The following is a 19,812-nucleotide window of genomic DNA, read 5'->3' as shown; positions in this document are numbered from 1 at the left end:
AACCGGAGGGACGTAACGACTTTCCGTTTCTGTAACCGTTTCGCGGCGTTCAACCGACGGCAATAGCACCACTGCATTTTTAGACTCCTCATCTGCCTTCGACTCTGTTTCTGGAAAAGACGGCGTCTTCTCCGTTTCTGAACACACACCGCCGTTATCTCCCCCATTGACGACGACGCTCCGGCAATACACTCTGTTGACGGCGAACTCCTCGTATACATCCGGTGATCGGGCGGATTCTTGGTCGTGTTGGCAGGCCAGAGCGTAAATGGCGGCGAGGAGCGCCATGATGAGCGAGAAAACGTAAAACTGGTTGTCAAAGACGGCGTGAACTTGGCGGGAAATGTCGGAGAGTTGGTAGGCGGACGGAAGAGAACGGGAGAGGGCAAAGATGAGAGGAGAGACGGCGGCGCACACCGTCAGAAAGGATTTGAACTTCTGGTGGCGGCGGTACTTACGCATGGCAATGGCTTTCTCGGCCGCCATGTAATCGAACGCCGCCTTGTATGTATCCATGTTTTGGAGAGAAAAAAATGAAATGATCTAGGCGATGGCCACGGTGGTTGTGCGTTTTGTGTGAACGCTCGACGGAGACTGAAGAGCATGAAGAGGGTGTATTTATAGAGGGTTTGGGTAGCTTGAGAGATAATTTAGGCAAGGAATTACGGACAGAGAAAATGGAAAATTTTCGGGGAAATATTAGCGAGGAAGAGAAAGTATGAGAGAATCTTGTGTCTGTCTTTTCGAGAGACCGATTTGTCGCCCATTTTATAGGTAGATCTCGGAATATCATAGTCTGAGTTTATAATTTCCTTAATTTTTTTTTTTTTAACAAATGATATTATCTACACGGGAGATGATGAGTTTAGCCTTAAAATTATCTAGTAATAATGTAACTCAAATTCGTCTAGCAAAAATCGAACCTAAAATCTCTCACTTACATGTGAAGAAAAATATTATAAGACCATAATACTAAGTGACTACTTTTTTTTTTTTTTTTTCTTTCTATGAATGGGTAAGTAGACTCCACTCCAGTATGACCGGACCCAGGACACATGATCCTAATCCAGTAAGACAATATGACAAAAATCAAAGTATGAGAGGAAGGGAAAATGGATAAAAATAGAAGGGGAAAAAAAATCCTAATCCTAATAAGTGATAGCAATAACCCCGACGTGGCGTTTATTGATGTTTTAAATAATTTTAAGTCAAAATTTTCTTTGTTAAACAAATAATTATGTGATTCTTCCCTTCCGATAATGTAGTCTAATAATTGGTATTAATTTCCCTCCGATGATGAGATGCATGCATAGAAATAATTCTCGTTATCACAAATTTAGGATGAATGGGACTCTTTGACGAGAAATTTTTTTGTGTGTCGAGAAAACAGCATCTCTGACTTTCAAGTGAAGAGGAATATCATCAGATGTAATATTGAATTTCCACTTTTGTTTGTTTTTAATATACAATAAATTCATTTAAATCATGCGAAAAGAGATTAAATATAGATGGTGGAGCACACTATTCAAAATTAACTTATTACTTGAGAAAAACTTTACAATTGAATGTGTTATATAACTCATAACTATTCAAAATAACAATATAAAATCCTAATTAAATCTAACTCAAAATAATTTTTCTAATTAAATCAAATCTCTAAAATACTTTCCCTTTTATATTTTCCTAACACATATTTTTATATGTGCATCCTCAAATTAGATAATCTTCAACCATATTCTTTCTAAACACAATAATAAAGAGGCAAGCGAACTGGTTCATGAGAACTCGGTTGAAGTTGTGCGCTTTTGATCAAAAGCCACGGGACACACATCAACAAGCATGCATGCCTAACAAGATGCATGGTTTTCTATCTTTTTTCTGCAACTTTTCGTGATTACATATTTTGCCACATGAACTTTCACCAAAAGCACCTAAATTAATTAAAAAGACACACCCCCATTAATTAAAAAGACACACCTCTTGCAATGGCTCGATCAAGAAGTCTCGATGGCTTTAAGACCCAACAAATAATTAACCTGTTTCGGAGAGATGCTTCTATCCTCTAAGAAGGGTGTCCATCGAGTTGCTTGATATTCAGCAGTAAATTAGTGTGCATTTTAACATTTAGGCCCTCTACTGGGACCCTTTCATAGGAGAGGGCAGGGATATGATTGAGATTAAAAATACAAGATTTAAATTAGTTATAGAAATTAATTTAACGGCTAAAACACTTGTAATATTGAATGATATATAGGATTGAAACCATACCCAAAAAACAAATATATTAATCTTTTGTTCAACCTGTTCCCTCTTATGATGATCACTACAATTTATTTTTTTGGATATGGATTCTCTTCCCTCCCATTTTCCCCCTCCTCTCCTATTTGAACGCTCAAGATTAAGTCACATTATCATCTTGTTTGACCTCTATTATCATCTTGTTTGACCTCTGTAGAGAGAGAAAGAAGAAGAGGAAACTAAGAGAGGAGGAGAAGGGAAAAGAGGGGTGAGAATCCAACTCCCAATTTTTAGTGCGACCATCACATAGTAATTTATCCACACGTCATAACATATCACATAATTACCCACTGCTATTACTAATCCACATGGTCAGGGTTTTGCGCAAACACCGGAAACTGCAACGGTCAATGCAGAAACTGGGAAGGTGCTTTGCACGGAGCTTGTCACGCTCAATTCCTAGGAGTTGCTTCCTTCTGCTACTTCAGATGTTGATTCACGATCAACGAACAGCAGCAGGCAGCAGCATCTTCAACTTCAAGCTTCGACATGTATCCAGTTATATGAATGTAAACAAAAGCTGCAAAGCAAGCCTAGTACTACTCACTAAATAATAATACTGCTGCAGTGTTGGAAATTCAAATAAAAAAAAGGGTGCTACTAGCTATTGTTGAAAATCAATGTCAAAGTTAGGCATGGAAAGTTAGGCAATGTTAGGTATGGTTGAATAAAAATTATTAGGTGCATTTAATGTGTTTTGTGTGGTAATAAATAATCTTAGTTTAATCATTTGGTTTGCTATAAATACCCAAGTTCTCAAGCATTGTAAATCATCCCATCCAAATCCCACTTCCAATTGAGAAGAAGCTTGTAAGCTTTCTTATTCCAATAGTTTGTAAACCTTTTTCATATATCAAAGTCCAAGTGTTTTGCCAAAGCTTGTTGCTTCCCTCCTTTCTCTATTTCTTTCTTTGTCCAATTTTATTTGAGAGTGCAAAGTGAAAGAGGTGTGATAGAGTTTGTAAACTTATCACCCACATATTTTGGTATTGAGTTAGTAAACTGTCAAATACCAACAATTGGTATCAGAGCCAGAATACCATTCTGGCAGGTGCAGCAGTTATGGCGTCCAACTTAGTTCAACTCCAAGTTCCCACATTGAAGAAAGAAAATTATGAAAGATGGTGCATCCAATTCAAAGCATTGTTTGGATCACAGGAGCTATGGGAAGTTGTCAGTAGTGGGTATGTTGTACCCACTGCCGAGCAAGAAGCCGTATATACTGCGGATCAAAGGAACACTCTCAAGGACTTACGAAAGAACGACCAAAAGGCGCTGTATCTTCTATACCAGGGTTTGGAAGATTCAACGTTCGAGAAGGTTGCAGAAGCAACAACGAGCAAGCAAGTATGGGATACACTCAGTACAATCTACAAAGGAGTAGATCGAGTCAAGAAAGTGAGGTTACAATCACTTCGAGCAGATTTTGAAACTGCTCATATGAATGAAGGGGAGAGCATCTCCGACTATCACTCAAGGCTCATTGTGATAGTAAATCAGATGAGGAGAAATGGCGAGAGACTCGATGAAGTACGAGTTGTGGAGAAGATACTCCGGTCACTCACATCTAAGTTTGAGCATGTGGTGACTGCCATTGAGGAATCCAAGGATTTGGAGGTGATGAGCGCAGAAGAGCTACTAGGATCCCTCCTAGTTCACGAGCAACGCATTCAGAAGAATGCAAGCCCCACAACGCTAGAGCAAGCTTTGGAGTCAAAGTTGAATATTGACAAACCAAATAAAGGTCGTGGGCAGTGGAACTCACGTCGTGGGAGCTCATCCAACCGTAGCCGAGGACGAGCCCGAGGAAGAGGTCGAGGCTATGCACAAAATCAAGGTCAGTCTCAGGAGTGGAGATCTACTCGAGGAAAGGCGCATATCCAGTGTCACAACTGTAAGCAATATGGACATTATGCCAATGAATGTTCACATAAAAATGGTGAGCATGTCAACATGGCAGAATCAAGTGGAAATACTGATGAAGAACTTACAGTCTTACTAGCACACCATGATTCCAGAAGCCAACAAGATGTTTGGTATTTGGACTCTGGTGCAAGCAATCACATGTGTGGAAAGAAGGAGTTTTTTGCCGAACTCAAAGAAGGGGCCTATGGATCTGTAAGTCTTGGTGACTCCTCAAAGTTGCCAGTTGAAGGCAAAGGGAAGATCAAGATCATCCAGAAGGATGGAAGAGAAGAATACATCTCTGATACCTACTACATACCAGGTATGAAGAGCAACATTCTGAGCATTGGTCAACTGCTCCAGAAAGGGTACATTATACATATGGAGAACATGCTTCTCACTCTCAGGAATGCAAGGAGAAAGCTTATTGCACGTGTTCGAATGTCAAAGAACCGGATGTTTCCGTTGAATTTGAACACAAAGATTGGAAGCTGCAACATCGGTGTAATGGAAGATGAGTCATGGAAATGGCATCTTCGATTTGGCCATCTTAATTTCAATGGCCTAAAGTTGCTGTCAAGTGGAGGAATGGTTCGTGGTCTACCCCAGATTGAAGCCACACGCCAAGTATGTGAAGGTTGTGTGCTTGGCAAGCAAGCACGACTATCGTTCCCTGTTGGTGATACATGGAGAGCAAAGGCACCACTGCAGTTGGTGCACACAGATATATGTGGTCCATTGGATCCCATGTCTTATGGAGGTAATAGGTATTTTATTACCTTCATTGATGATTTCAGTAGAAAGACTTGGGTCTATTTTCTCAAGGAGAAGTCAGCTGCCCTAAAAATTTTCAAGGAGTTCAAGGCACTCACAGAGGCAGAAAGTAACCACAAGCTTGTGGCTGTGAGATCAGATAGAGGTGGAGAGTACACCTCCAATGCTTTCCAAGCATACTGCAAGGAGCAAGGAATTAGGCATCAACTTACTGCTGCCTATACCCCACAGCAAAATGGGATAGCCGAAAGAAAGAATCGAACCATCCTTGACATGACAAGGTTCATGCTTAAGGAGAAGAATTTGCCAAAAGAGTTATGGGCAGAAGCTGTAGCTTGTTCGATTTATTTGTTGAATCGATGTCCAACAAAGAGTGTCAAGAGGATGACACCACAAGAGGCTTGGAGTGGATACAAGCCGAATGTTACACACCTAAGAATTTTTGGGTGTGTTGCATATGCTCAAGTTCCAAAAGCCAAGAGGAGGAAACTTGATGATAGAGGTGAGAAGTGTGTGTTTGTGGGTTATAGTGAAGAGTCCAAGGCATACAAGCTCTACAACCCACTAACTGGCAAACTAGTGGTTAGTAGAGATGTCATCTTCAGTGAGGAAGAGACATGGACGTGGAACAACAAAGAAGTCAGTAAAGAGAAGATCGTCTCCACTGATTTTGAAGAACCAGAAGTTGTACCACCGATTGAGCAACAGCCTGCTCAAACAATCACAACAACTCCAGCGCACAGAATTGCAAGGAGTGGTCCTACATCTAGTGAGGAAAGCAGCTCCTCAACTCCAGTGAGGTTAAGGAGTCTCACAGAGATTTATGAACAAGAAGAAGAAGAAGAAACCAACCTTTTCTGCTTGTATGCAGACCACGAGCCTTTCTCATTCAATGAAGCTGTGGAAGAAGATTGTTGGAAGAAAGCCATGGAAGAAGAGATCCATGCCATCGAGAAGAATGACACTTGGGAGCTGACAAAGCTCCCACCAAATCAGAAGGCTATTGGTGTCAAGTGGGTTTACAAGATCAAACGCACTGCAAATGGAGTGTGGATCGATACAAATCAAGGCTTGTAGCAAAGGGCTACAAACAGAAGTATGAAGTGGACTATGATGAAGTCTATGCTCCAGTTGCGAGACTTGACACGGTAAGATTGCTAATCTCTCTTGCCGCACATCATAAATGGAAAATTTATCAACTAGATGTCAAGTCAGCCTTCCTTAATGGAGTACTTGAGGAAGAAGTGTACGTGGAACAACCGGAAGGCTTCCAAGTACAAGGAGAAGAAGATAAGGTGTATCGTTTGAAGAAGGCTTTGTACGGCCTCAAGCAAGCACCACGAGCTTGGAACTCAAGGATCGACAACTACCTTCACCAAAATGGATTTCAGAAATGTCCATACGAGCATTCAGTTTACATGAAGAATGGTGAAAAAGGGGAGTTCTTAATTATTTGTCTCTATGTAGATGATTTATTGTTTACAGGAAACAATGAGGCAATGTTCCATGAGTTCAAGCAATCCATGTTCAGTGAATTCGAGATGACTGACAATGGATTAATGTCATACTTTCTTGGCATAGAAGTGAAGCAAGAAAGTGATGGTATCTACATCTTTCAACAAAGGTACATGAGAGACATATTGAAGAAGTTCAATATGGACAAGTGCAACACTGTCAATACCCTAGTCGCAACTGGATTGAAGCTGTCCAAAGGAGGAGAGGGTGAGTTTGTAAACTCAACAGTGTACAAAAGCCTCGTTGGAAGCCTAAGGTACCTTACAATCACAAGACCTGATATAGTTTATGGTGTTGGACTCGTGAGTCGATACATGGAAACACCAAGGGAGTCTCATTGGCTGGCCGCCAAGAGAATTTTGAGGTACATAAGAGGTACTCTAAACTATGGTCTATTTTATAATTTTGGTGAAGATGCAAAATTATTTGGTTATTCAGATAGTGATTGGGGAGGTGACCAAGATGAAAGGAAAAGCACAACTGGCTATGTGTTTTTTCTAGGATCAACAGCTTTCTCATGGACTTCAAAGAAGCAATCAATTGTTGCTTTGTCATCATGTGAAGCCGAGTATGTTGTTGTAGCCTCAACCGTGTGTGAGGCAATTTGGTTAAGAAATCTGTTGAAGTCAGTGTGTCATCCACAAGTGGAATCGACTGTGATTCACGTAGATAACGTGTCTGCAATCAAACTTGCAAAGAATCCTGTTCAACATGGAAGGAGCAAGCACATTGATACCAGGTTCCATTTTCTAAGGGACCATGTGAAGCAAAAGACAATTGAACTTGTCTACTGTCACACCAAGGAACAAGTGGCAGACATCTTCACAAAGCCATTGTCAATTGAAACATTCCGGCTACTGCGTGAAATGCTAGGAATGAAGGCGTTTTGATTTGAGGAGGTGTGTTGGAAATTCAAATAAAAAAAAGGGTGCTACTAGCTATTGTTGAAAATCAATGTCAAAGTTAGGCATGGAAAGTTAGGCAATGTTAGGTATGGTTGAATAAAAATTATTAGGTGCATTTAATGTGTTTTGTGTGGTAATAAATAATCTTAGTTTAATCATTTGGTTTGCTATAAATACCCAAGTTCTCAAGCATTGTAAATCATCCCATCCAAATCCCACTTCCAATTGAGAAGAAGCTTGTAAGCTTTCTTATTCCAATAGTTTGTAAACCTTTTTCATATATCAAAGTCCAAGTGTTTTGCCAAAGCTTGTTGCTTCCCTCCTTTCTCTATTTCTTTCTTTGTCCAATTTTATTTGAGAGTGCAAAGTGAAAGAGGTGTGATAGAGTTTGTAAACTTATCACCCACATATTTTGGTATTGAGTTAGTAAACTGTCAAATACCAACATGCAGAACTACTTCTACTAACCATCTTATGAATGAATCCGATAAACAGAGAGGGTCGTTAAAACAACTCCGCAGTCTGACGAGAATATTCATCAATGGTTCTAACTTTACTTCTCTAATACGATTAACTGCACTTCTCAAAAACTGCAGTCAATTTTATTAGACAAAATATCGACAAACATATGGATCGCTCATCAACAACTACAAGCTCGAAGTATTAGCATTGTGATGAATATCGACCACATATTCGCGTTATAAAAAAAGTGCAGTAAACCGAACTGGAGCAAATTACTTGCTAGTTAATCATAAATGTGCACATCACTTGCTAGTTACATTCTCAACTAAAGTCACCCAAAAGGGTAACTGGCATTAGTTTGGCTTCATTTCTTTACGACAAGCGATATTTTAAACTACTCTAATTTACGAGAAGTGCAACTCGAACTAACGCACAATTTGATGAATCATTTTCTCAACATTACACAGCTCCACAATGTAATTATGTAAATTAAATTAGCAAAAAGGCAGATATTAAGGTAATAAACACAGATTAGGCACTGAATTCTACTCAATTTTCGTGCTTCACCTAAAATCTTACATTGAGTAAGCAAAGCATTGGCCTTTTCTACTTCTTCTTGCCGCCTTTACCGGCGGCGGCTTTGCGGCGGGAGGGCAGAATAATCTCTCCCTTGAGGACAGGAATCTCCATGATCTGGGTGAGCTCGCCGTACTTCTTCCTGAACTTCTCGACCTGGTCGTCGTCGACGAGCATGCCCGACCGGTTTCCGAGGTAGAAGGGGTGGTTGCCCGACCACACGTCCACCACGTACTCCTTCTGGGTCCCACCCGTCGTCATCACCAGCTCCCCCTTGCAGTATACCTTCGCGTCCTCTTGGAACTGCGGGTGTATCTCCTTCTTCCTGCATGTCACCACAGAGCGGCAATTCCCCGCCGACGACCCACCGCCACCGCAGACCTGGAAAAGACCGAAATAATCATTTAACAAATTCATTTGGTAATATACGAAGAGATATATACGAGGGCCTTTGGGTAAATTTACCTTCTTGGGAGGGAGGAGCTTGGGGCAGGGTGTTCCATGGAGGAATGAGGTGGTTAGATTGAGCGCCATTTCTGTGTGTTTGACAAACGACGGAGAAGATGAGGTTTTTTTTATCTGGTTCAGTCATCCAAATTTACTGAATTGCCCCTATATGGTTTGGGCTTGGTTTTGGACTAAATTTTAGGCTAGAAAATTAACTGGGCCGTTCGGAAAACAAAAAAGTTCAACTGGACTGAAGCCCAATTAGAGAGATTGAAGGCGGTGGGATCTGATCTTACGACTAGGAGACCAAAATTGGAAAAAACATCCTACCAAAGGCGACCTTCTGTATTTTGGTCCCACTCGATGATATTGGTCGAACTATGTAGTGTGAGCGTTGTGACCTGAAGAACTTTCGCATTCAAAAGATGCCAAGCAGGATGGAGACTTGAAACAATATAATTTTCTAGGTTCATTTCTCATTCGACCTATGAACATGCGTTCGTTCCTTATATATAAACCGATAGTCGAGGGTGTCATTAGTTTGCTTACTAGTACAATGGATCCCCTAGCAGCAAGAGCGACAATGTCAGAACTACAAGACCTAAGAAAGTTCCTCTGAAGACTGCCATTAGTAATTCAAGTCCAAGGCTTTGAGTGTATGGTTTACTCTCACTGCATGGGTATACGGTGCACTCCCACCTACTACTGTGGATAAAGTGTTGTTCACATTGTGGAACTTCTTGTCTCTGGTGTCACCTGCTCCAAGGAAGAATATTTCTCTAACATTTGATTTTTCTCCACTTTTGGCTGTAGAGAGTCTGCATCACTTTAATCAATCAATATGTAATATTGCCTTAAATTGGGTAAAATCGCATTTTAGGCATACGTACAAAGTTTCCTCACTGTTTCTTACGCTGGGCAAAATCCCAACGCGGTTTAAATATTGGGTTTAGGGTATAGATGAGGGTGACCTATGAAAATGCCATTAGCAGATAATCAGACTAAAACTGGAAATAGTTTCGCAGAAGATGAGCAAGATGACTAGATGACAGCACAACTTCTTGAAATGGCATATAAGATTGATACGAATATTGGTTTCATATTTGTGATTTCTGCAGGTAAGTGTGATTGATTCAATCACCATGATTAAGGTTCGACTGCTATATACAGAAAACCTACGTTTGGGCAGTATCTTCTGCCAGCTGCGATTGCGAGGACATCGAACAACCCACACGGTAACTCGTGTGAACACGAGCACTTAAAAGTGAAAGGCTCCATTTTAAGATGCTAGCAAGAAAAATAATGATCCAGAACAATTGGCCAAATGGATTGAAAAGGAAATGGACTGTTGGAAGGCAAAAGGATGCAGTGGGAATATGTAAATTTGGTGTTCGTGCTCCAATTTAGGCTCATGATACTTTTTTGCAAAGGGAACGACACCACGGTTCAAACTCACTATTTTGCTATGACATATCATGAATTTTGGCTATTTGAGGACATTTTAGCCCCCCAAATGTAGATTTAAATGTGTAGTACGTGTGTTATACGTGTAAAGTATATTGGAGTTTTAAAAATGTGCAAATTTAGGAGTCTCATGCATCTATGTGTGAGAGCAAGAGGGTTACCCGAGGTTAGAGATAAGAGAAAAAAAAACTCCAAAATCTAAAAACAATACAGCTCCAATTATTTCCTCATATTATAGTTTCTCTTTTGTATGACATAGTTAACAATGGAGCCTGATAAACATAATTCACAGTGGAGCCTGATAAACTGCATCATGTTTATAACTATATATATATATATATATATATATATATATATATATAGTTACTCCACATGAACTGTAAGTTTCATTCCATTTTCACAGTAGGGAGACGGATAAGGTGCGAAGTAGATTGTGCCCTTCTCCAATACCGCATGATCGTTTCCTGACGTGTATAGTTTTATCACGCCGGCATATAACTCACACTTGTCGAACAAATATTTGTCCCGTACAGCAGCTACCATGAGAAGGGGATCTTTATATTCGAAAACTGTTTTCAAAATACAATATTGAATTAGTAAACAAACCAGCTGCTAATCAAATATAAAAATATTTCAGGAATCGGATGCATGAACACGAATTGAAAAGAAAACCAAAGTGTTAGTCAGTCATTTTAATTACCCAAAACATCTCCAGCCTTGAACTTCTTGTCCTCAGTCCACTGGGTTAAGTTAGCATCAGGGCTCCATCTTTTCTCATCCCCCACTATATATTCTTTTCCATCAACTTCTTCGCATCGGAGCAGCAAACAACTGACAAAAAGGCCGATTCCAATCACCAAAATTTTGTTCATTCCAACTGCCATCTTTGATCGATCCACAGACAAACTATATATCTAACCTTGACCTTTCTCTATCAACTCCAAATACAAAACAATTTATATATACAATATTGAGCCTATTACGCATTCAATTCGTACGTTTTGATTTGCTTCTCCAAATGCCATATGATCGATATATATTTCCATAACTAATTATCACATTTATTGAATAATTATTGAAAATATATATTCCTTATTCTTCTATGCTTGTGTATTTCAACTCATAATCGGGTCAATTTCTGATGATGATTTTGTATCATTTTAGAGGTATATCATTGAATGGGTGGATAATCCATCGAAAATTTTGTAATGATTTTATACCATTTTGAGTCAAATACTTAACTGTTGCCAATGTGGGAATTGGTTTCCCGTGAGACACCGTGTGGTGCCACTAGTGAGAGGGCGTTTTGGAGAAGAGAGTCTCATCTATCGACAATTGTGGTGTTTCCTAGAAGTTCATTTAGTTTTTCATTTTTTAGTTTTAGGACATGAATGTCGGTTTGGATTGCTTAGATGATATCGGTTTATATGAAGCATGTTACGTACATTATGTTGTGTACTTGGCACAAAGTTTTTATTCTATTTATTTTTTCATATACATTGCGCGGCAAGTTTTAAAATTTCATCAATGAGAAAGATTTTTGCGCGACAAGGTGTATTTGGACGCCCAAAATTTCATCGTGCAAGAGTTTATTTTTTACTACTGATCATTTCACCATCAAGAGTGCAAACACGTAAAAAGTTGTGCTTTGAGAACGAACAAAGAAGCATACTTTGTTTTTTTTTTAAACAAGAATATGTATGTTCCTGGGAAAGGCATCAACCATGAAGAAAGAAAAGTACAAATGATTAAGATAAGTGTTTTACTTTGCGTTTATCTGGAACCTTTGCAGCATTAAAGCTAAAAGTTTAACCCCACAAGAAATTAAAAAGGTCAAATTAAGAAAGTGGTCTCTTATTAGTTTAAGCATATACATAAACTTAATTTAGCTAGTTAATTACTTAATTAACGCGACGACAATTCTTTCGGACTTGTCCCTCGAACCCAGTAAGAGGACTAATGTTCCCCATCTTAACCATGGACTTAGCAAACTGCTGAAAGAATAAGCTCTCATTAGCTGCATAGGTTTTCACCAGCTCAGCTGCCTGCCTTCTGTTCCCAGTAAGAAGTACTTGGTCTGAAGGGAGAAGTCCATGTCCCCCAAGTATAAGCTTGAAGTAGCTGTTGTCGAGCCTTGTAGGGGAAACAAAGTCCAAGGGAGCAGGTGTGTTGTCGCCACCTCTTCTTGGGCAAACTGATTTCCGAGTCTGCCTGACGAACGAACACTTAGCGAACCCAATTGTATGCCCTCCTGCATTGATATTGTTCATAACAAAAAAACCATAAATGTTCAACTTGAATTTGTACCGCGTTTAGGCCATTGTGGTTCGTGAAACATAGTTTTACTCTACTAATAATAGTGTGACATCCTAACAAAAACTTAAAATTTTTCACTCTTTCATATCCATCTTTCACTTTGGCCCTCGACTTTCATATCCTCTTTAGTTTTGAATATGTGTGCCTCATCGTCAAATTCATCAAATTTCTAACTTTTCCCACTGGAATAGACAAAAATCACCCTCATTTTGCTGGAAATTTTTAACCCATTTGACAACATGGGACAAATTGGCACGCTTCAAAATATTAGAAAGCTCAAAACTAACTTGAAAGTCGAGGGAAAATCAGAAGAACGTACCAAGTTTAAAGGATCCCTTGCAAATAATGTGATAACAAAGGAGAAAATTCAGTAATTATTGGGTACCTGAGAGGGCAACAAGGTCAGTTTCGTCAAGACCCTGACGTTCGAAGGCGGTTATTAGGGCTGAGAGATTGGGTAGTGGTGCTGGAATGTCTCTGTTTGAGCTTTCAAAACTTGCAGTTTTGGAGTCCCTTCTTCCTAGCGGCAACACCCAATCAGGTCCACCGCTCTGTTCCATTGCACCACATACACCAACCAAGTTGATCACTTATTAGTAAATTAATCAAGTAATAGTTTGGGCTATGTAACATACGTTTGTTCTTCTATTTATAAACCGACATTTGAGGGTGTAATTAGTTTGCTTACTAGTACAGTGGATCCCCTAGCAGCAAGAGCAACAATGTCAGCACATGACACAGTCAGGGGACATGCTTCTTCTAGCTTGGCCTTCATCTCGTCGATTACTTCAAATCCTCTCAGAGAATTCACGTTTGGTTCTGCCCCCTTTTCGCTTATTATAGTCGTGCTGTTGTCTAGTAGCACCGATGCGTCACAGCCCTGTCATCCAATCATATCATATATTTAGCCTTAGCCATGCATATTTTATTATACATTTCAAAGTAAGTTTTGATCAAAACGAACCTGAGCAAAGCAATCATGAAAGTGAAGCCTTATCAGAAAGGCTGCCACCCGGGGATTCTTCTCGATGGCCCGCTGTAATACGGAGATGACAATGTCGTTAACCTGAGGGCACGACGATTGATAGAATTGTGGGAAAAGATCGTGAGTCTGAGACCCACCCGACCCAAAGTTGAAACCATCCAGGTGAGGGGCGGAGAGCGTGGCTGATACCACCAGTGTCACAACTACAAGACATAACAATGTTCCTCTGAAGACTGCCATTGATAATTGAAGTTCAAGGCTTTGAGTGTATGGTTTACTCTCAGTGCATGGTGACTAGTTAATTTATAGAGGTGAACTAATGGAAGAAATGGAACCACTCCCACCTACTGCTGTGGAAAAAGATCTGTTCACATTGTCTGTCTCTGGAGTCATCTGCTCCAGGGAAGAATATTTCTCTGAAATTTTATTTTTCTCCACTTTTGGCAATAGAGTTTGCATCACTTTAATCAATCAATATGTAATATTGCCTTAATGAGGGTAAAATCCCATTTTAGGCATAGGTACGAAGTTTCCTCACCGTTTCTTACGCTGGGCAAAATCTCAACGCTGTTTGAATATTGGGTTTAGGGTATAGATGAGGGTGACCTATGAAAATGCCATTAGCAGCTAAACAGACTAAACGTGGAAGTAGTTTCAAATTCGAACCCGATACCACTGGAGCTACAGTTTTGCAGACGATGAACAACATGACTACATGACAGCACAATTCATCGAAATGGTTTCATATTTGTGATTTCAGGTAAGTTTGATTGATTCAATCACGTTGATTAGGGTTCGACTGCTATATACATAAAACCTACGTTTGTACGTCTGCCAGCTGCGATTTGCATGTACATAGAACAACCCACACGGTAACTCGTGTGAACTCAAGAACTTAAAATAATAAGATAAAGAAAGTGAAAGCTCCATTTTGATATGCTAGTAAGAAAACTAATTACGTTAAACGAATGGCCAAATGGGTTGAAAAGGAAATGAACCGTTAGAAGGCAAAAGGATAGAGTGAGAGTTTGCAAATTTTCTGTCCAAATTTTGATTTTGACCCATAATACTTTTTTGCAAAGGGAACGACATCACAATTTAAACTCAACGTTTTGCTATGATATACGATGCATTTTGACCATCTAAAGACATTTCTCTCCAAAATGCAATTTTAATTTTCGTAATAAAAATTAAAATGTTTGTTTCCCAATAGAATTAATATCGTTTTAATTACTTGAGTCTTTTAAGTTGTTTTAACAATGGTGAAATATCTCAAAAGAGGAAGCAAAAAAGGGCATGCAATCATTTGTCACGCCTTTCCAATTTCTAAATGTTTGTTTTCAAATAAAATGTTGTAGAATATTGTAATTAGTTAAGTTTAATCGATGGATTAAGAAGATGATCAAAGCATCTTTTGATGATTTCAAATCTTCTTCACTTGAATTTCTCTGTGGCCTATTTCAAAATTTGACCTCTGTCCATCACTAGCCCTATTTTAAATGCCGCTAACTCTCCGAAACACGTTGTTTGAGTTGGTCGAGTCTCCTTTCGCAGCCAACTCAGATGGATGTGCCCTATTTTAAATGTTTTATTTGACCTCTGCACACCCCCCCCCCCCCCCCCCCCCAATTAAAACATTCCTAAACAATCCCATTTCATTCCTTCGAAAATTCAAAAACCCACCAATCAAAGCGAGAGGCTTTGGATTCTTCCAGCAAATTTGACTATGCCTTCTTTTTACAAACTAGAGCATATCGGAAAGAAAATTCATGCATTTTCAACATACTTTTCTGCTATTAAAATAAAACAAATTCTATATGATTACAAAGTAAAGAGAAAAATCTGAAATCCATCCTTGTCCAATCAATCCCAGATAGTGAATAGAATTGTAATAGTACTTGGGTATGTATGTGAAATTGAATCTGTGAACAATCGTAAATGAATATACCGCTACTAACCAAAATATGAGAATTTCTTTATCATCTCTTCATTGGTTTAAAATCATGGTTCTGCAACTTTGTATAAGAATTGAAATGCCCCTCTACGACTACTTAAGTTGCATACCATGATTACCATCGATTTGCCAAGAAATGAAAGAAAAAAATAATATTTGTTCTTGCGTTACAGCATTTGGTAAACTACAAGATCAAAATTGGTATTAATATGGAGTTTGATTTATTTTAAGGTTTTTAATTTTTATTTTTCAAACCGCGGTTTCTACTCCTGCTCAACCGCTCCCTGATTTTAATTTTTTAATGAAACGAATTTTTTTTCTTTAAAAAAATTACCCCTGCATATTCTTTTGTATTCTTTGGGCTGGTTTTGGATTTAATTGTTTGAGGGGCTTTTAAGTCCAAATATTTTGATGAAACCTTGTGACTTTCTAATATTAGAGATTAGAAATATATCATGTATGTAATATCATTTAGAGTAAATCGGTATGTTTAAAACATCACCGTTTGGTTTTTTGGGTTAAAAAGTACCATCGTATTTTTTGCACCCACAATTCAAGGTTTTTTCTTTTTGTTATTATAGATATAGTTTATTTGTTTTTTTTTTTAAATATCTCTATTAATTAATGAAGTCCTCTTTGTCAACTAAAAGATGGTGAAAATACTACTTAGTTTTCTATCACACAAAAAAATGATGGGCAATAATGTAATTTCATACGTTCAAATTTTACTGTTTTTTATTGAAGTCTCATCTACATGTGATGTTAAAATATCTTCAATATTAAAAATAAAATAAAAAAAAAACAAAAACAAAAACCTCCCACTTCTCTCTCTCTCTCTCTCTCTCTCTCTCTCTCTCTCTCTCTCTCTCTCTCTCTCTCTCTCTCTCTCTCTCTCTCTCTCTCTCTCTCTCTCTCTCTCTCTAAAAAAAAAAAATGTGTTCATACACAGGCAAATGCTAGTATTGAACTAATAGAACATTAATTAACAAGATCTTTTACAAGATTTTAGGAGTTTGTTATATTTTGGATTTAATTTGAAAATTATTTATAATGACAATTTGTGTAATGTTTTGGGTAATTAAAAGGACCGACCGACACTTTAATTTGCTTTTCAATTTGTGTTCATGCATCCGATTCCCCAAGTTTATTCCATCTGTGCGTGCGCATATTACTATTTTTTTATTACCTGGTTTGTTTACTAATTCAATATATTTTGAAAATAGTTTTCAAATATAAGGGTCTGTTTGGTACTCTACTTGAATCTTACTTTTTAAACTCAAAAACAATTTTCAGGTTTTACACCTAAAAAACTTGTTTTGGTAGGATTATTTTCAAAAATTGAACTCAAGACTAACTCAAAAATATACTCTATTATCTAAAAACATAAAAAGTAAGTTTTTAGATTTTTTTAACTTAAAACTCACTCATTTCTTTTCCCTCCCCCTCTCTCTCTCTTCTTCTTTCTCTCTCCTTTTTTTTTTTTTTTACCTTTTTCATCTCTCCTCCAATCCGCTTTCTTCATTCTCTCGGTTCTTTCTCTCACTCATCTTCCTCTCTATCTCGTCTAATCCTCTCTCTTCTTTCTCTTTCCTTCAATCATCTCTTACTTTCTTTCCTCCTCTCTCATCTGTCTCCCTCTCCTACAACCCCCTTTTTTTAGATCTATTTGTCTAATTTAAGTCATAAGATTTAAAAATGTTAAATCGCAAACCAATCAAGTTTTTGAGTCTTAAAGAAAATTGTTTTCAAGAGATGTTTTTAAGAAATGTTTTGAGAAATGATAAAAATTTTCAAATAGGATACCAAACAGACCCTAAAGATCCCGATCTCATTGTGGCTACGGTATTGGACAATTATTTGTTCGAGAATCGGTACTTTGTTACCGATTGTTCACAGATATAGTCGCTATAAATTTAGCGACTAAATTCCTTATGCGTCGCTACCATCGTACCGATCCATACTTTCAATTTTTTTTTCTTTTTACGTTTGTTAATTTTTCTTTTATTTCTTTTACTATAACAACAAACCATCATCTTCATATTCTTCCAAAATATTTTTTCGAGAAAAATCTATTATAATTCATATTTAAGCACTTGTAATCAATAATTTAAAATCTAAATTGAAAGATATTTGAAATTAATAGTGGTTGCTCAAATAAAGTAAATAAATTGGAATAGGGAAAGATCGGTACCACACTACCGATCCTCATCCAGTCGTACTTAAATCATCGTTCAATCTATTCATTTTCACTTTCGTCTCAACATGGAGTTTTGAAAATTAATAAACCTATACACTTCAGGAAACGATCATGATGTATTGAAGAAGGGCACAATCTACTTTACACCTTATCAGAGCTCGTTCGGATGTGCTTTTAAAATGACTGAAAGATCTTTTGGTGAAAATATTTTTAGAACCAATCATTAATAAAGATGCAAGTAAATCCTGAAAAAGCATTTAAAATGCTTCCTAGAAGAAGCACATAACTAGTGCTTCTTGCAAAAAGCACTTTAAGTGCTTTTGGAACTCAAAAATATTTTTTCTAAAAGTGCTTTCAGTAATATTAAAAGCACATCCAAACGAGCCATCATTCTTCTTATTGTGAAAATGGAATGAAACTTACAGTCCATATAGAGTAACTATATATATAGTTACAAACATGATGCAGTTTAATTATCAGGCATGCTCCATTGTTAATTATGTCATACAAGAGAGATGCTTTAATATGAAGAAATAATTGGAGCTGTATTGTTTTTTGCCCTTGTTCATGATTTTTTTTTTTTTCAGGGTAACAACAATAGTTTCTTACATTATCTTAAATAATAAAAGTATAAAGATAATTAACTCTTACTTTAGTGTGTTCTCACTAAAATTAACTCTTACTTTAGTGTCTCTAATCTCACTAAAGTAGCTCTTTATTTTTCTCTTCTCTCTAACCTTGGGTAACCCCCTTGCTCTCACACATAAATGCATGATAATTCATTAAATTGCACGTTTTTAATATGCCTATACGTATAAGACACATATGTACCATACAAATTTAATACATGTTACTTTTGACACACCCCAACTTAGGAAGGTCGAAGCATGCTGGCCATCACCGTGAGGTGACGTAACCATAAGGGTAAGTGATGTGAAAAAGTGGATAAATTTAAAACTAATTAGAACTAATTATACTAAACAGTGAAAGAGTGCACAATCGTGGGAATAACCCACTACAATTATTCAGAGCATGATAAACAGTACGACTACCGTAGAAGTCTGGTGTAAATGTCTCGACTACCGTAGAAGTTCGAACAGATAATCTCTAATACAAACAGGACTGTGTGTAATCAATACGTTCTAATACTACGATCACGTGAAGACTGGTGCAAAAGCACGGTCACATAGAAGTCGGATTGCCTAATGCAATATGCCCAACAGGACAGACACCTAACTTGGATCCAAGGTGAGCGAACGGTGAGATGTGAACATACACGTGAAGGATTGGCCCAGGCCTTGGGGCGAGTACTGACACTGGTGCAGCAGAATGAGCATGAACAAATATGTATGAATGTCATGACAGTAATATCTCAACCATATAACAGCATTTATCACATTTAATATCACAATAACCAATACTTGGCAATATAAGCATAAAAGTGAAGTAACTACGCATTTAGGAAAACTATAAATATGTATAGCTGTAAAATAAAATGCCCACTCACAAATACATCGCAAGGTCGTAGCCCCCGAGTCTAGCCTGGCCCCGTACGTCTTCGGGAACCTACATAAATACATGAAATAGATCTACTCGACCTCATGAACCTACATAAATTTTCAGATAAATTTTTGGACCCCACACGCGCCGGCCAAGGCACAGCTAAATACGCCCCCCATGCGTAGGCATGTACCATCAATGTAACTAATGCCGTTAGGAATATTCTGTTAGAACCTTAACAGAGATTAACGGCGTTACCTGACACCGTTAGAATATTCCGTCAACTTTGATGAAATATTCATTATCTTCTCTGACGAGCTCCGTCGTCCGCCGCAATCCTCCGTTACCAGCGCAGTAGTCTGCAACTCGAATCTCGCCGGTTTCTGGAAAAATTTCAAACTTGCATAACTTCTTCATTTCTCAACTATGTTCGACCTACTTTATATGGATTTGAAGCTTATAAAGAGTATAATCATGTTATACCTCATTGGAGTCCAAAAGGTGGACGGAGGTG

The 19,812-nt window shown here is 38.1% G+C and overlaps 2 protein-coding genes across 2 annotated transcripts; both read right to left on the bottom strand.

The window, feature by feature from the left end:
- Window positions 1–8,273: 8,273 nt before the first annotated feature.
- Window positions 8,274–9,018, bottom strand: LOC137718227 (large ribosomal subunit protein bL31c). Its single transcript, XM_068457737.2, has 2 exons — window positions 8,901–9,018; window positions 8,274–8,816 (listed from the first exon to the last, which is right to left on the bottom strand). Exons 1-2 carry the CDS (start codon window positions 8,967–8,969, stop codon window positions 8,466–8,468), a joined length of 420 nt encoding a protein of 139 aa, XP_068313838.2. The 5' UTR covers window positions 8,970–9,018; the 3' UTR covers window positions 8,274–8,465.
- Window positions 9,019–12,091: 3,073 nt separating this feature from the next.
- Window positions 12,092–14,007, bottom strand: LOC137718812 (peroxidase 9-like). Its single transcript, XM_068458349.2, has 4 exons — window positions 13,627–14,007; window positions 13,351–13,542; window positions 13,048–13,213; window positions 12,092–12,597 (listed from the first exon to the last, which is right to left on the bottom strand). Exons 1-4 carry the CDS (start codon window positions 13,885–13,887, stop codon window positions 12,248–12,250), a joined length of 969 nt encoding a protein of 322 aa, XP_068314450.2. The 5' UTR covers window positions 13,888–14,007; the 3' UTR covers window positions 12,092–12,247.
- Window positions 14,008–19,812: the final 5,805 nt, after the last annotated feature.

The sequence above is a fragment of the Pyrus communis genome, chromosome 8 (assembly GCF_041283825.1).
Source record: "Pyrus communis isolate YQ-2024b chromosome 8, ASM4128382v1, whole genome shotgun sequence".
In the NCBI taxonomy this organism is placed as follows: Eukaryota; Viridiplantae; Streptophyta; class Magnoliopsida; order Rosales; family Rosaceae; genus Pyrus; species Pyrus communis.
This window is presented reverse-complemented; position numbering and strand designations above follow the sequence as displayed.